Source organism: Oncorhynchus masou, chromosome 24, assembly GCF_036934945.1.
Source record: "Oncorhynchus masou masou isolate Uvic2021 chromosome 24, UVic_Omas_1.1, whole genome shotgun sequence".
NCBI classification, from domain to species: Eukaryota; Metazoa; Chordata; class Actinopteri; order Salmoniformes; family Salmonidae; genus Oncorhynchus; species Oncorhynchus masou.
This window is the reverse complement of record NC_088235.1, coordinates 14,143,947-14,162,189: the sequence shown is the minus strand read 5'-3', so window position 1 is coordinate 14,162,189 and position 18,243 is coordinate 14,143,947. Positions and strand designations below refer to the sequence as shown.

The window sequence follows — 18,243 nt, the reverse complement described above, 5'->3', positions numbered from 1 at the left end:
TGGGTGACTGGGGCTGGGTGACTATGGGGCTGGGTATATAGGGCTGGGTATATGGGGCTGGGTGACTGGCTGGGTATATAGGGCTGGGTATATGGGGCTGGGTATATAGGGCTGGGGGGCTGGGTATATGGGGCTAGGTATATGGGGCTGGGTATATGGGGCTGGGTATATAGGGCTGGGTATATAGGGCTGGGTATATGGGGCTGGGTATATGGGGCTGGGTATATGGGGCTGGGTATATAGGGCTGGGTATATGGGGCTGGGTGACTGGCTGGGTGGGGCTAGGTATATGGGGCTGGGTATATGGGGCTGGGTATATAGGGCTGGGTATATGGGGCTGGGTGACGGGGCTGGGTATATGGGGCTGGGTGTACGGGTTGGGTATATGGGGCTGGGTATATGGGGCTGGGTATATGAGGGGAGACTGGAGTTGGGTATATGACTGGGCTATATGGGGCTGGGTGACTGGGGCTGGGTATAGGATGGGAGACTGGGTATATGGGGCTACGGGTTGGGTATATGGGGCTGGGTGACTGGGGTTGGGTATATGGGCTGGGTATATGGGGACTGGGGCTGGGTATATAGGGCTGGGTGACTGGGGCTGTGTATATGGGGCTGGGTATATAGGGCTGGGTGACTGGGGCTGGGTGACTGGGGCTGGGTATATGGGACTGGGTATATGGGGCTGGGTATACAGGTTGGGTATATGGGGCTAGGTGTATGGGGCTGGGTATATGGGGCTGGGTATATAGGGCTGGGTGACTGGGGCTGGGTATATAGGGCTGGGTGACTGGGGCTGGGTATGGGGCTGGGTGTACGGGTTGGGTATATGGGCTGGGTATATGGGGCTGGGTGACTGGGGCTGGGTATATGGGACTGGGTATATGGGACTGGGCTGGGTATACAGGTTGGGTATATGGGGCTGGGTATGGGGCTGGGTATATGGGGCTGGGTATATGGGGCTGGGAATATGGGGCTGGGAATGGGGCTGGGTGACTGGGGCTGGGTGTCTGGGGCTGGGTATATGGGGCTGGGTGATAGGGGCTGGGTATATGGGGCTGGGTATATGGAGCTGGGTATATGGAGCTGGGTGACTGGGGCTGGGTAAATGGGGCTGGGTGACTGGGGCTGGGTATATGGGGCTGGGTGACTGGGGCTGGGTATATGGGGCTGGGAGCTGGGTATATGGAGCTGGGTGACTGGGGCTGGGTGACTGGGGCTGGGTGACTGGGGCTGGGTATATGGGGCTGGGTATATGGGGCTGGGTGACTGGGTATATGGGGCTGGGTATATGGGGCTGGGTATATAGGGCTGGGTATATGGGGCTGGGTGACGGGCTGGGTATATGGGGCTAGGTATATGGGGCTGGGTATATGGGGCTGGGTATATAGGGCTGGGTATATAGGGCTGGGTATATGGGGCTGGGTATATGGGGCTGGGTATATGGGGCTGGGTATATAGGGCTGGGTATATGGGGCTGGGTGACTGGCTGGGTATATGGGGCTGGGTATATGGGGCTGGGTATATAGGGCTGGGTATATGGGGCTGGGTATATGGGGCTGGGTGACGGGCTGGGTATATGGGGCTGGGTGTACGGGTTGGGTATATGGGGCTGGGTATATGGGGCTGGGTATATGAGGATGGGAGACTGGAGTTGGGTATATGGGGTGGGGTGACTGGGTATATGGGGCTGGGTGACTGGGGCTGGGTATATGAGGATGGGAGACTGGAGTTGGGTATATGGGGCTGGGTATACGGGTTGGGTATATGGGGCTGGGTGACTGGGGTTGGGTATATGTGGCTGTGTATATGGGGCTGGGTATATAGGGCTGGGTGACTGGGGCTGGGTGACTGGGGCTGGGTAAATGGGGCTGGGTATATGGGGCTGGGTATATAGGGCTGGGTGACTGGGGCTGGGTAAATGGGGCTGGGTATATGGGGCTGGGTATATAGGGCTGGGTGACTGGGGCTGGGTGACTGGGGCTGGGTATATGGGGCTGGGTATATAGGGCTGGGTGACTGGGGCTGGGTGACTGGGGCTGGGTATATAGGGCTGGGTGTCTGGGGCTGGGTATATAGGGCTGGGTATATGGGGCTGGGTATATGGGGCTGGGTATATGGGGCTGGGTGACTGGGGCTGGGTAAATGGGGCTGGGTATATGGGGCTGGGTATATGGGGCTGGGTATATGGGGCTGGGTATATGGGGCTGGGTATATGGGGCTGGGTATATAGGGCTGGGTATATGGGGCTGGGTAAATATGGCTGGGTATATGGGGCTGGGTATATGGGGCTGGGTATATGGGGCTGGGTATATAGGGCTGGGTATATAGGGCTGGGTGACTGGGGCTGGGTAAATGGGGCTGGGTAAATGGGGCTGGGTAAATGGGGCTGGGTATATGGGGCTGGGTATATAGGGCTGGGTATATGGGGCTGGGTATATAGGGCTGGGTATATGGGGCTGGGTATATGGGGCTGGGTATATGGGGCTGGGTATATAGGGCTGGGTATATGGGGCTGGGTATATGGGGCTGGGTATATAGGGCTGGGTATATGGGGCTGGGTATATGGGGCTGGGTGACTGGGGCTGGGTGACTGGGGCTGGGTAAATGGGGCTGGGTATATGGGGCTGGGTGACTGGGGCTGGGTAAATGGGGCTGGGTATATGGAGCTGGGTAAATGGGGCTGGGTATATGGAGCTGGGTATATAGGGCTGGGTGACTGGGGCTGGGTAAATGGGGCTGGGTATATGAAGCTGGGTAAATGGGGCTGGGTATATAGGGCTGGGTGTCTGGGGCTGGGTATATAGGGCTGGGTGACTGGGGCTGGGTAAATGGAGCTGGGTACATGGAGCTGGGTGACTGAGGCTGGGTGACTGGGGCTGGGTGACTGGGGCTGGGTGACTGGGGCTGGGTGACTGGGGCTGGGTGACTGGGGCTGGGTATATGGGGCTGGGTATATGGGGCTGACTATATGGGGCTGGGTATATGGGGCTGGCTATATGGGGCTGGGTGACTGGGGCTGGGTGTCTGGGTATATAGGGCTGGGTGACTGGGTCTGGGTAAATGGGGCTGGGTGACGGGCTGGGTATATGGAGCTGGGTATATGGAGCTGGGTGACTGGGGCTGGGTGACTGGGGCTGGGTGACTGGGGCTGGGTGACTGGGGCTGGGTGACTGGGGCTGGGTGTCTGGGTATATAGGGCTGGGTGACTGGGTCTGGGTAAATGGGGCTGGGTGACGGGCTGGGTATATGGAGCTGGGTATATGGAGCTGGGTGACTGGGGCTGGGTGACTGGGGCTGGGTATATGGGGCTGGGTATATGGGGCTGGGTATATGGGGTTGGGTATATAGGGCTGGGTGACTGGGGCTGGGTGACTGGGGCTGGGTATATGGGGCTGGGTATATGGGGCTGGGTGACTGGGGCTGGGTGGCTGGGTGACTGGGGCTGGGTATGGGTGATGGGGCTGGGTGACTGGGGCTGGGTGACGGGGGCTGGGTATATGGGGCTGGGTATATGGGGCTGGGTATATAGGGCTGGGTATATGGGGCTGGGTATATGGGGCTGGGTATATAGGGCTGGGTGACTGGGGCTGGGTGACTGGGGCTGGGTGACTGGGGCTGGGTGACGGGGGCTGGGTATATGGGGCTGGGTATATGGGGCTGGGTATATAGGGCTGGGTATGGGTAGGGATTCTTCAATTAAGTATTTGTTGTCATTCAACGAGAGACGACTCATTTTCATGTACATTTTTTCATTGAGATATTTGCACCAAACATCTTAGCTAGATGTAAAATTGCCTAACTAAGATCTCCTAGGCAAAAACATCACCATTAAATGAATGACAGAATTCTTGAGTTATCTTCTACTATTTTAAAAGAAGTGTATACTGGCTATGACGTCTCAAAATGGACAAACTGTACCATTGCTGCTTATTACTTGTTGTTCAAGTGAAGGTCTTTTAAAGGGAGTACGCGAGCGAGCACACTCGTTCAGTTGGCCTAGCCGACTTGAAGCATGCTGAAGCCGTACAGCCTCCAGGGGGTCTTAATGTTGTTTACATTAAGTACCCAGGAGAAAACCCTGATTGCTTCCCAAATGACACCCTATTCCCTGCACTACTTTTGACCAGGGCCCACAGGACTCTAGTCAAATGTGTGCATTATATAGGGAACAGGGACGTACCACTTATGACAGTCTTACTGTCATCTTTATTACAACTTTTGAATAATGTTTTTAATGCTATAATATCCTCCTGAGACGCAGCAATTAAGTTGTTTTTGGGCCGTAGGATCCGCCCCTTTTCCCCCAATTTTCGCCTATAATGACATAACAAAATCTAACTGCCTGTAACTCAGGCACTGAAGCAAGGATATGCATATTCTTGGTACCATTTGAAAGGAAACACTTTGAAGTTTGTGGAAATGTGCGACGAATGTAGGAGAATGTAGGAGAATAACACAATAGATCTGGTAAAAGATAAAGACGGTTCAAAGAACAAAAAAAACGTTATTTTGTATTTCTTTTGTACCATCATCTTTGAAATGCAAGAGAAAGGCCATAATGTATTATTCCAGCCCAGGTGCCATTAAGATTTTGGCCAATAGATTGCAGCAGTGTATGTGCAACGTTTTAGACTGATCTAATGAACAATTGCATTACTTTTAAAAATGTTGTATCAAAACTGCCCAAATGTGCCTATTTTGTCTATTAATACCTTTTCATGTTCAAAACTGTGCACTCCCCTCCACAAATATTATGGTATTATTTCACTGTAATAGCTACAGTAAATTGGACAGTGCAGTTAGATTAACAAGAATTTAAGCTTTCTGCCAATATCAGATATGTCTATGTCCTGGGAAATGTTCTTGTCACTTACAACCTCATGCTAATCGCATTAGCCTACGTTAGCTCAACCGTCCCGTGGAAGGGACACTGATCTCAAAAAAAGTTTAAGAGAATATTCTGGGCCCGGGGCTTCCCAAAAGTATCTTATGGTTAAGTTAATCGTTAGAACCTTCGTAACGTTGCACTTGAAAACACTCGTAATCTAACGTCTACTTCATACCACTTGTAGAACAGCTTAGTGCATCCTTAGATGTTTTTTGTTGCCCTCCCGTTGTCAAGTCACCCTATATTGGCGGCACCATAGTGGTGCACTAAGGGGGTGATAAGCTCAGCCATTCTGGATGGAGGCTATAGTGCCTGGAAATACCATGACATTGCTAAAGGAGTCAAACAACTTTGCCAGCATTATCACGTCGTCAAGTTTACTTTAGACGGAAGGCAATGTTGTAAATCTTTATCAGCTCTCATTGATCATTGATGATGCATTGAGTAGAATGCTCAGTTGGGCACTAGTCCAAAACGAACGTTCAAAACTATTTTGTGACGAAACATGTGACCTATGAATAGGCTAGGCCTTCAATAATATTGAAATACATTTAATGTTCAATCAATTTAGTTCTATTTTACTCTTTGTAGGCTCCTGTCTGTAATTTGTCTCAACATATTGCTTAATGTGTAGCATAACGATGTGCCAAATCTTGATTTAGTACATTGTTATAGAGTAAGAATTCAAATAAGCCACCTGACTATTTGCAGCCATAGGTGATACTATCTATCTAGGAGCTGATCCGTTGTCAGCATTGTAGAATAATTCTAATGTAAGGTAAGATTTGAATGGAGAAAGCTGATCCGAGACCAGTGTTTCCTTTCTTTTGATCCTATCAGTATCGACACATGCCTCAACGATGCACTTAGCGAACGTTCCATCTGTGTCATGATTTTGGAAACTATATATTACGTCTTTGGCCATTGTAGGAACGATGCATCGTTAAAACACTCGGAAGCCTAAGTTCCATCACTATTGGGAAACCGGGCCCTGGACTTCTCAATGATATCACGTGTGGGGGTATCACCTTGATCATTTATTCTTTTTTCTTCTTTTTTTACCCCCCTTTTCTCCCCAATTTCATGGTGTCCAATTGTTAGTAGTTACTGTCTTGTCTCATCGCTACAACTCCCGTACGGACTCGGGAGAGACGAAGGTCGAAAGCCATGTGTCCTCCGAAACACAACCCATGACGCACTGCTTCTTTAACACAGCGCGCATCCAACCCGGAAGCCAGCCTCACCAATGTGTTGGAGGAAACACCTGGCGACCTTGGTTAGAGGGCACTGCGCCCGGCCCGCCACAGGAGTCGCTGGAGCGCGATGAGACAAGGATATCCCTACCGGCCAAACCCTCCCTAACCTGGACGATGCTAGGCCAATTCTGTATCGCCTCATGGACCTCCCGGTCGCGGCCGGCTGCGACAGAGCCTGGGCTCGAACCCAGAGTCTCAGGTGGCACAGCTAGAGCTGCGATGCAGCGCCTTAGACCCCTGCGCCACCCGGGAGAGACCCCTGTGCCATCCCCATTAGCACATTATATGGTAAGTGTGTATTTGCGTAATTAACATTTTTTATGAGTTTGATATTCAGATTATTTCTAAAAGGCAAATATCGCAGGAATAGTTTGATGAGTTTTCAGAGCAGTGCGATAATTTTTTCACATTAAATAAGAGCCTGTTTTTTAAAAACCTTTATTTAACTAAAGCAAGTCAGTTAAGAACAAATTCTTATTTACAATGACAGCCTACTGGGAACAGTGTGTTAACTGCCTTGTTCAGGGGCTTAATGACAGATTTTTACCTTGTCAGCTCAGGGATTTGATCCAGTAACCTTTCGGGTACTGGCCCACCACTAACCACAAGGCTAACTCCTGCCCCTGTATTGGACATCAGTATGATAATAAATATCCTCTGTAGTGGACATCATGATGTTTATAAATGATCCTCTGTAGTGGACATCAGGATGTTATTAAATGTCCTCTGTAGTGGACATCAGGATGTTATTAAATATCCTCTGTAGTGGACATCAGGATGTTATTAAATATCCTCTGTAGTGGACATCAGGATGTTATTAAATGTCCTCTGTAGTGGACATCAGGATGTTATTAAATATCCTCTGTAGTGGACATCAGGATGTTTATAAATGTCCTCTGTAGTGGACATCAGGATGTTATTAAATGTCCTCTGTAGTGGACATCAGGATGTTCTTAAATATCCTCTGTAGTGGGCATCAGGATGTTATTAAATATCCTCTGTAGTGGGCATCAGGATGTTATTAAATATCCTCTGTAGTGGACATCATGATGTTATTAAATATCCTCTGTAGTGGGCATCAGGATGTTTATAAATGTCCTCTGTAGTGGACATCAGGATGTTATTAAATGTCCTCTGTAGTGGACATCAGATGTTCTTAAATATCCTCTGTAGTGGACATCAGGATGTTATTAAATATCCTCTGTAGTGGACATCAGATGTTCTTAAATATCCTCTGTAGTGGACATCAGGATGTTATTAAATATCCTCTGTAGTGGACATCAGGATGTTATTAAATGTCCTCTGTAGTGGACATCAGGATGTTATTAAATGTCCTCTGTAGTGGGCATCAGGATGTTTTTAAATGTCCTCTGTAGTGGACATCAGGATGTTATTAAATGTCCTCTGTAGTGGACATCAGGATGTTTATAAATATCCTCTGTAGTGGACATCAGGATGTTATTAAATGTCCTCTGTAGTGGACATCAGGATGTTATTAAATATCCTCTGTAGTAGACATCAGGATGTTTATAAATGTCCTCTGTAGTGGACATCAGGATGTTATTAAATGTCCTCTGTAGTGGACATCAGGATGTTATTAAATGTCCTCTGTAGTGGACATCAGGATGTTATTAAATGTCCTCTGTAGTGGACATCAGGATGTTATTAAATATCCTCTGTAGTGGACATCAGGATGTTTATAAATGTCCTCTGTAGTAGACATCAGGATGTTATTAAATGTCCTCTGTAGTGGACATCAGGATGTTATTAAATATCCTCTGTAGTGGACATCAGGATGTTATTAAATATCCTCTGTAGTGGACATCAGGATGTTTATAAATATCCTCTGTAGTGGACATCAGGATGTTTATAAATGTCCTCTGTAGTGGACATCAGGATGTTTATAAATGTCCTCTGTAGTGGACATCAGGATGTTATTAAATATCCTCTGTAGTGGACATCAGGATGTTATTAAATATCCTCTGTAGTAGACATCAGGATGTTATTAAATGTCCTCTGTAATGGACAACAGGATGTGCTGACTATGTGTTTGTTCCTCCTGTCCTCATTTATTGTCAAAATCAAAAGCAGATATGGACATCATTTTATTTAATGTCCTCTTAGTAAACATCAGGATGTTTATAAATGTCCCTAGGAACAGTGCCTTGTTGGACAGGATGTTATTAAATGTCCTCTGTAGCTCAGGACATCTAACAGGACTGTTATTAAATGTCCTCTGTAGTGGACATCAGGATGCTTAATCGGATGGCAATGTAGCCTCTGGTTAAAGTGTTGGACTAGTAACCAGGATGTTATTCAAACCCCGAGCCGACAAGGTACAAATCCTCTGTAACAGGACAACAGGTTCCTATGTGCTGACTATGTTTTTTCCTCCTGTCCTCATTTATTGTCAAAATCAAAAGCAGATTTCACAATTTTATTTAACCTTTATTAAACTACGGAGAGTCAGTTAAGAACAAATTCTTATTTACAATGACGGCCTAGGAACAGTGCCTTGTTCTGGGCAGAACAACAAATGTTGACCTTGTCAGCTCAGGGATTCGATCTCACAACCTTTCGGTTACTGGCCCTACACTCTAACCACTAGGCTACCTGCTGGTTACTGGACTAACGCTCCAACCACTAGGCTACCTGCTGGTTACTGGCCCAATGCTCTAACCACTAGGCTACCTGCTGGTTACTGGCCCAGCGCTCTAACCACTAGGCTACCTGCTGGTTACTGGCCCAATGCTCTAACCACTAGGCTACCTGCTGGTTACTGGCCCAACGCTCTAACCACTAGGCTACCTGCTGGTTACTGGCCCAACACTCTAACCACTAGGCTACCTGCTGGTTACTGGCCCAACACTCTAACCACTAGGCTACCTGCTGGTTACTGGCCCAACGCTCTAACCACTAGGCTACCTGCTGGTTACTGGCCCAACACTCTAACCACTAGGCTACCTGCTGGTTACTGGCCCAATGCTCTAACCACGAGGCTACCTGCCGTCCCAATGTGGTTGATACATTTGGAGAATAAACTTGACCTCCATATCTTGTTTTTGTGTGTTTCTTTATGTACTATACTGTGAAAGAGGATTTCAACAGTGTGTGGGCAGAGATCTGAACCGACAGAAAAGAATGCGAGGCCACGTCAACTAATGGAAAACGGATCACAGTTCATAAGGATCACAGTTCATAAAGCTTCTGTCCCTCCCAATATTCTCCATGTGTTTCCCATTATGTTTCATGTCTCCTGAGAGAGCGGCTAGTTACATTTGACATGACGGACATATTGTATCGACGTGTGTGGCAACGCAATAACCACATACAATACACCTGTTGACCAACCATATGTTGACAATGTTATGAACAAAAGCCAAATATGGTGAAAGCCAAATATCTGTTTTTGACAATGACTTTAAAGCACATTTCTTTAGAGAAATACCACAGCTTCCATCATGTATCACTTTGGTCATCTATGATCCTTAACCCACACTGGTCATTTGATGTAGGAGTTGCTTCATAATTTCTGTTGGAGATGGAATACATAGAAGCCTAGATTAATCGCCAGCCAGCCGGAGAAGGAAAAACAACATTCTGCCTTGGGGATTTGACTGTGTGTGTGTGTGTGTGTGTGTGTGTGTGTTTCTTTGTTGTGTGTGTGTCAGTTGATGTGGTGTGGTTAGGTGAGATTTCTTTGATTGTGGTCTCTCATTAAGTCTGAAATGTAGTGGTTAGGTTACAGAACTCATCAGATGGTCTCACAGTGGTTAGGTTACAGGATGGTTCCTCAGTGGTTAGGTTACAGAACTCAGATCATCCATTATTCAAATTAGGACTCAGAATTGATGAATAATTTATGGTCTCTCAGTGGTTAGGTTACAGAACTCAGATGGTCTCTCAGTGGTTAGGTTACAGAACTCATCAGATGGTCTCACAGTGGTTAGGTTACAGAACTCATCAGATGGTCAGGTTACAGAACCCAGATGGTCTCTCAGTTGTTAGGTTACAGAACTCAGATGGTCTCAGTGGTTAGGTTACAGAACCCAGATGGTCTCTCAGTGGTTAGGTTACAGACCTCAGATGGTCTTTCAGTGGTTAGGTTACAGAACTCATCAGATGGTCTCTCAGTGGTCTCTCAGTGGTTAGGTTACAGAACTCAGATGGTCTCTCAGTGGTTAGGTTACAGAACTCAGTGGTTAGGTTACAGAACTCATCAGATGGTCTCTGGTTAGGTTACAGTGGTTAGGTTACAGAACTCATCAGATGGTCTCTCAGTGGTTAGGTTACAGAACTCAGATGGTCTCTCAGTGGTTAGGTTACAGAACTCAGATGGTCTCTCAGTGGTTAGGTTACAGAACCCAGATGGTCTCTCAGTGGTTAGGTTACAGAACTCATCAGATGGTCTCTCAGTGGTTAGGTTACAGAACTCAGATGGTCTCTCAGTGGTTAGGTTACAGAACTCAGATGGTCTCTCAGTGGTTAGGTTACAGAACTCATCAGATGGTCTCTCAGTGGTTAGGTTACAGAAGTCTCTCAGTCAGATGATGGTCTCTCAGTCTCTCAGTGGTTAGGTTACAGAACTCAGATGGTCTCTCAGTGGTTAGGTTACAGAACTCAGATGGTCTCTCAGTGGTTAGGTTACAGAACTCAGATGGTCTCTCAGTGGTTAGGTTACAGAACTCATCAGATGGTCTCTCAGTGGTTAGGTTACAGAACTCAGATGGTCAGATGGTCTCTCAGTGGTTAGGTTAGGTTACAGAACTCATCAGATGGTCTCTCAGTGGTTAGGTTACAGAACTCATCAGATGGTCTCTCAGTGGTTAGGTTACAGAACTCAGATGGTGACCACTGCAGTGCCCTGGATACTTGCCCTGGTCAAAAGTAGTACACTACATAGGGAATAGGGTACATGTGGCATGGTCAAAAGTAGTGGACCCTATAGGGAACAGGGTGCCATTTGGGATGCAGTCATTACCATCAGATGGAATAACTCCAGTCTCATAACGCTCCTTATTAGTCACAGTGGTGGTGACCCACTGGAACAGTACCTGTCAGAAAGCAAGTGAGTGAAAACAACTGTGATGCACAAGGTATGAGTAGGGGTGGGGTGAGAGAGAGAGAGAGAGAGAGAGAGAGAGAGAGAGAGAGAGAGAGAGATAAATAGAGAGAGTGATAGAGAGATAAATAGAGAGATAAATAGAGAGAGAGAGCGATCGATAGAGAGAGATAAATAGAGAGAGAGAGAGATAAATAGTGCAAGAGAGAGGGAGAGAGTTAAATAGAGAGAGAGAGAGAGAGAGAGAGAGAGAGAGAGAGAGAGACCGATAAATAGAGAGGGCGAGAGATAAATAGAGAGAGAGTGTGTGGGGGTGTTTTTAGATGTGTTAGCTGGGGCCTATCTCTGAGTGGTTATTAAACGTGTTTGTGACATGTGGGCTGATGATTCTCGCTATAGGGCTGTGGTGGTGTGTGTCTCACCATCGTAGCAGAAGCCGTGAAGGCAGGGGTTGGAGCTGCACTCGTCCATGTTGATCTCACAGCGGGGGCCTGTGAAGCCACGTCGACAGCGACAGCGGAAACCCAGAGGGAAATGGACCTGATCAGGTTCCTCTACACACTCAGCACCGTTCTCACAGGGGTTGTTGGCCTCACAGGGGAGGAACTCACAGTTCCTACCTATAGTAGGAGGTAGTGGGAGCAGGGCCCAGCAACCAGCAGGGTTGGGGGGAGAGACACACAAAGTCAGACATAGAACTCACAGTTCCTACTTCTAGTATGGTAGGAAGAGCAGAGCCCAAGAATGATTAGGCAAACAGGACGAGTGAGAAACATTTTCAGATGGACATAATTTCTTCCGACATACTGTAGGATGAGCAGCGGACAACAATAAATAGGCAGATGGAGAGATTATCAGGCAGGTCATCTGTCATGCAAGCCACTATTCGACGTCCATCCATGCCTGAGGACGTCGGGAGATGATATGAAAAACGACCACTAGGGGCAACAGTGAGCTCTGTTACCTTCAAATAGGCTTTGGTTTTGCTAGAGCGTTGTGGATGGGGATGGTTCCAAAGGTTGAATGTTCGAGTCCAGTGATAGAAAGTCCAGCGATACTGACCTTTATCAATGGTAAGCATCTGCCTCTGTTTCTAAAGGTTGAATGTTTAAATCCAGTGATAGAAAGTTAATTTTGATATTTAAGCCAATCCCAAACCTGAACCCGACCTTAACCAGTTCATGTCTAATCTTAAGAATCCAGAGTTAATTTCTAAACTTTTTTATTTTGATGTTAAATTTGATGTTTTTAGAAATATGGATGAACGTCTAATTCTGACGCGAGACTGTGATAACTAGTTGGAGAAACCGGTGTCAGACAGAGAAGGTAGAGCAGAAGCCATCAACAAACAGGTAGACAGAGAGAAACAGTGTCAGACAGAGAAGGTAGAGCAGCGGCCAGCAACAAACAGGCAGACAGAGGGAAACAATGCCAGACAGAGAAGGTAGAGCAGGCAGACAGAGAGAAACAGTGTCAGACAGAGAAGGTAGAGCAGAAGCCAGCAACAAACAGGCAGACAGAGAGAAACAGTGTCAGACAGAGAAGGCAGAGCAGGCAGACAGAGAGAAACAGGCAGACAGAGAGAAACAGTGTCAGACAGAAAAGGTAGAGCAGCGGCCAGCAACAAACAGGCAGAGAGAAACATAAAATAAAGACATTCTCAAACGTATTTCAGCTCATCTGTGTAATAAATTATATTTGATCTCAAATCTTTGAATGAAATGAACAATACATAACTGAACAGGGAGTGGAGAAAGACTGAAAAACTGTATGTCCCTGGTTGACACCACTGACTGTCTGCTTTATGATGGTGCCAATATACTGGATAATATGGGGAGCTAATACATTTACTGCTAATTAGTCAATCATTAACATTTCATTTGTACCAATGCTTAGTAATGTCTCAAACTCCCTCTGGTGTGACGACAGATCTCAAATGATGAAGGTTTCTGATCTTTTGAATGCTATATCTGAAATAAAAACGTAAATAAAAATCGTATAATTACCTATATAATGCAAAAAATGTACTTTTTTTGAGAATAATGGAAGAAAAAATTAGAAAATATGAGAAAATATGTAAATGACCTAATAAACGTGTTTTTACTGAAATGGTAAAAAAAAGAAAGTGTTTTTATTGTGAAATCCAGTTTAGCACTAAGGATGCATCTCAAATAGCACCCTATTCCTTATGTAGTACACTACTGTTGCTTCCCTATGTAGTAGTACACTATATATGGAATAGGGTTCCATTTGGTATGAACATCTTGGAGTCACTTTCAAAACTCCTTGTTCACAACAATAAAACAGACTATATTGACACAATCATGCACCTCTTCAATCACGTGAATAGTAGCAACACGAGGCTCGTGACTGTTTTCTCAGAGGGAAAGTTTAGTTGTTATCATGTAATCAAGGAAAGTTACATTTTTATCACCAGAGCAAATGATAGACATTTACAAGAAGACGCACACATCACTTCTACAAAGCAGAATAACAAGCCAGAAAACTCCACTCAGGCCTAAAATAATAGCTAGCTGGAAGAACCAGCCAAAAGCTCAGTATCAAAACACGTTTTGATGAAAGCGCACTCTTGGAAAACAATTTAAATAAGAAAACATATGAACAAGGCAAAGTGTTTTCTACAAAGACAGTTAAAAAACATGACAGAGCCAAGCAATGAACAGTGTGAATAAATGAGAACACGAAAATGGCACCCTATTCCTTATATAGTGCACTACTTTTGACCAGGGACCATAGGTAGTGCACTAAATATGTAATATGGTGCCATTTGGGACACATAGAGGTTTTTGGGAAGAGCATCATTTCCATGCAAGCTTGACATATCAAAACAAGTAGTTATCTTTCCTACCTCTGATAATTTCTGCAAGATTTTTTTTTAAAGGCAGGGAAAAGTACATGATTACAAAACTGGAACAGCATGAGGTAAAGATATTTAAAGATCTACCATGGCACTGAACTCAGTAGGTCTCAGTTTTCAAACTTGGTGAAAGCATAAAACATGTCATTAGTGGGTTGAAAAATGTGTTGAGCTATTCACAGAGATCCTATAAAATGTGTAATTCTATAGAGCCATCTACCATGACACTGAACTCAGTCTTCAACCCTGGTGAAAGCATAGAACACTTGTCACGACCAGTACTAGCTCCAGTATATAAAACATATTTTCAAAAGAAACACAGGATATGTAACCAAGCAGAGGAGTGGGGTCACGGCCAGGGTCAGCCATTATCAACGGCGTCCCTGGAGCAACGGGTTAACCCTTGTGGGAGTTGGCCCATATGGATAGGGCTAAATGCAATCGTTAGAGAAATATGAAAAACATATGCATAAGCATAGTAGCAATTGAAAGGAAACAGTTTGGAGATGATGGGAAAATGATTAGACCAAAGTTGAAGACACAACAGTTCACCTGAAACAAGACTGTATCCAAACATTACACTGTTGATTTAAGGTGCATTTTACATTTACTGTACTTTTCTCCGCATTTGTTAATAACGTAATCTGAACGTGTCCAGAATAGAATTGGTTGTAATTCTGTTGTAATGACGTCGTTATCAACCAGTTTTGCCCACCGGCTTGTGTTCATGCTTCTGACAGACTGAGAGGTCAGTGACCAGGGATTCATCATAGTACAGTATGCTGAGGAGGCAAAGCTGTGGGCTGTCAGTGTTATGCAACCTTAGCCTGGACCCAGATCTCTTTGGGCTGTATAGCCAACTCCGATGGGAGTGTCGACCATAGCATTTGTAGGGCCCAGTGTAGTGCGAAGTGTAGGGCCCAGTGTAGGGCCCCGTGTTGGGCCCAGTTGTGTACAATGACCCCCTCTCCTATATACAACTCCCAATAACACAGCCAGTTTTTCAGGACCAGACAAGGCAGAGATTGTAGCTGCACACCGGTCACAATTCTGACTCTTGCCCTTTACCACTGTAGCTCCAAAAGGACCAAATCAAAACTAAGTTGATTTGTCCCATGAGCCGAATACAAAACACAGTGAAATGCTTACTTACAAGCCCTTAACCAAAAATGCAGTTTTAAGAAAAAAACATTTTTAAATAAGGAAGAGATACGAATAACAAATAATTAAAGAGCAGCAGTAAATAACAATAGCGGGGCTTTATACAGGGGGTACCGGTACAGAGTCAATGTGGAGGCTATATACAGGGGGTACCGGTACAGAGTCAATGTGGAGGCTATATATAGGGAGGACCAGTACAGAGTCAATGTGGAGGTTATATACAGAGGGTACCAGTACAGAGTCATTGTGGAGGCTATATACAGAGGGTACCGGTACAGAGTCAATGTGGAGGCTATATACAGGGAGGACCAGTACAGAGTCAGAGTCAATGTGGAGGCTTATATACAGAGTCAATGTGGAGGTTATATACAGAGGGTACCAGTACAGAGTCATTGTGGAGGCTATATACAGAGGGTACCGGTACAGAGTCAACGTGGAGGCTATATACAGGGGGTGCCGGTACAGAGTCAATGTGGAGGCAATATACAGGGCGTACCGGTACAGAGTCAATGTGGAGGCTATATACAGGGGGTACAGGTACAGAGTCAATGTGCGGGAGCACCGATGAAGAGGTAATTGAGGTAATAGGTGCTTGTACGTTGAGTTATTAAAGTGACTATGCATAGATAATAACAGAGAATAGCAGCAGCGTAGAAGGGGGAGGGGGCAATGCAAATATTCTGGGTAGCCATTTCTTGGACCTAGACTTGGAAGCCATGCCATGCAACCTGTCAGGACACCAGGTGGTCACGTTGATCACGCGAGGAAGAGGTTTGCAACCTGTCAGGAGTTATTAAAGTGACTATGCATAGATAATAACAGAGAATAGCAGCAGCGTGGTCAAATATTCTGTTGATCACCTAGACTTGAGGAAGAGGTTTTTGTCACTTGATCACCAGGAAGAGGTTTTTGTCCTTGAACCATACGGTCAGGTCTCTGACCTCCCTATAGGCTGTCTCATCGCTGTCGGTGATCAGGCTGTTGTGTCATCAGCAAACTTGATGGTGTTGGAGTCATGCCTGGCCGTGCAGTCATGAGTGAACAGGGAGTACAGGAGGAGACCGAGCATGCACCCCTGAGGAACCCCTGTGTTGAGGATCAGCGTGGTGGATGTGTTGTTACCCTTACCACCTGGTGGCGGCCCGTCGAAGTCCAGGATCCAGTTGCAGTGTTTAGTCCAAGGGTCTTTGCTTTGAGGGCACTATGGTGTTGAACGCTGAGCCTGCATTCAACGACTTGCCTGCATTCTCACATAGGTGTTTTAAAAAATATATCTATATTTATCTAACCTTTATTTAAATAGGCAAGTCAGTTAAGAACAAATTCTTATTTACAAAGACAGCCTACCGGGGAACAGTGGGGTTAACTGCCTTGCTCAGGAGCAGAACGACAGCTTGGGGATTCGATCCAGCAAACTGTCGGTTACTGGCCCAACGCTCTAACCACTAAGCTACCTGCCGAGTTCCTTTTTTCCAGGTGTGAAAGGGCAGTGTGGAGTGCCATAGAGATTGCATCATTGGTATGCAAATTGAAGTGGGTCTAGGGTTTCTGGGATAATGGCATTGATGTGAGCCATGACCAGCCTTCCAATGCATTTCATGGCTACAGACGTGAGTACTACGGGTCTGTAGTCATTTAGGCAGGTTACCTTAGTGTTCTTGGGCACAGGGACCAAGTAAACGTTCCCACTCTGGTGCTGACACCCCACTGAGAGTTCCTGCTCCTTAATCACAGCCACCACACAAATGGTAATCAAAACTGGATTAGGCCAACTGAGATGTCTGTTTGATTTCCATAATAGTAGCAAACTACTCAAGTCAATGTTGCACGCATCAAGTTTTTAATGTCACATGCACAAGTACAAGGAAATGCCTTTCTTGCAAGCTTTTATCCCAACAATGCAATTAATCGATATCAATGTAGTACGCATCAAGTAAGGTACAACAAAAACACAGGAAATAAGAAGAACATGAGAAAGTAGGTATGCTATATACATGGTCAATTCCAATACCACAGTTACAATTCTAACTAGACAAGTCAGTTAAGAATTTACAATGACAGCCTACACCGGCTAAACCCTCCCTGACGACACTGGGCCAATTGCGCGTAGCCCTATGTGCAGGGATACTGGAGGTAGATATGTACAGTACCAGTCAAAAGTTTGGACACACCTACGTTTTTTTGTTTTGTTTACTATTTCTACATTGTAGAACCCTCCCACTCTGTCTGCCGTATTCTGTCTTTGTACTTGTTTCCTTATTAGGATGCCAGTGGGCGGAGTTGGGGAGGGTCGCCAGCTACATGGGAAACACCTGGGCCAGGTGTGTCCCAGGATAAATAGACCTCTTCCACATTCATGGAGGAGACTCTCTCCATGCAGACACCTTTGTAGATTGTGTTGTGGTTCTTGGTGGCCTTTTGTTTGTTTGCATTGGCACTTTTCAACACCCTGCATTATCACATTCATGCATGCAAAACACTCACTTACACTACTGATTACTGATTACCCACACCATTGTATATTTTCCTTAGTTGCTTTGGTTAATAAATATATATTTTGTTACTCCTTGTCTCCACGTTGTCTCCCTTTGTTACGGGCTTTGAGCCGGTTCGTGACAGACATCAAAACTATGAAATAACACATATGGAATCATATAGTTACCAAAAAAGTGTTAAACAAATATAATTTAGAACAAATGTTTTAGATTGCAGATCCTTCAAAGTAGCCACCCTTTGCCTTGAAGACAGCTTTGCACACTTTCGGTATTCTTTCAACCAGCTTCATGAGGAATGCTTTTCCAATAGTCTTGAAGGAGTTCCCACATATGCTGAGCACTTGTTGGCTGCTTTTCCTTCACTCTGCGGTCCAACTCATCCCAAACCCTCTCAATTGGGTTGAGGTTGGGTGATTGTGGAGGCCAGGTCATCTGATGCAGCACTCCTGCATGCAGCACACAAAGAAACTGCAGTTGGAACCAAAAATCTCAAATTTGGA

At 45.8% G+C, this 18,243-nt stretch overlaps 1 protein-coding gene across 1 annotated transcript in view; it reads right to left on the bottom strand.

The window, feature by feature from the left end:
* The window catches only part of eys (eyes shut homolog), a 275,926-nt gene that overhangs the window by 138,688 nt on the left and 118,995 nt on the right, over window positions 1-18,243 (bottom strand). The window contains exon 20 of the mRNA XM_064936327.1: window positions 11,632-11,829. Coding sequence (XP_064792399.1) covers window positions 11,632-11,829 — 198 coding nt within the window. The remainder of the gene's footprint in view (window positions 1-11,631; window positions 11,830-18,243) is intronic.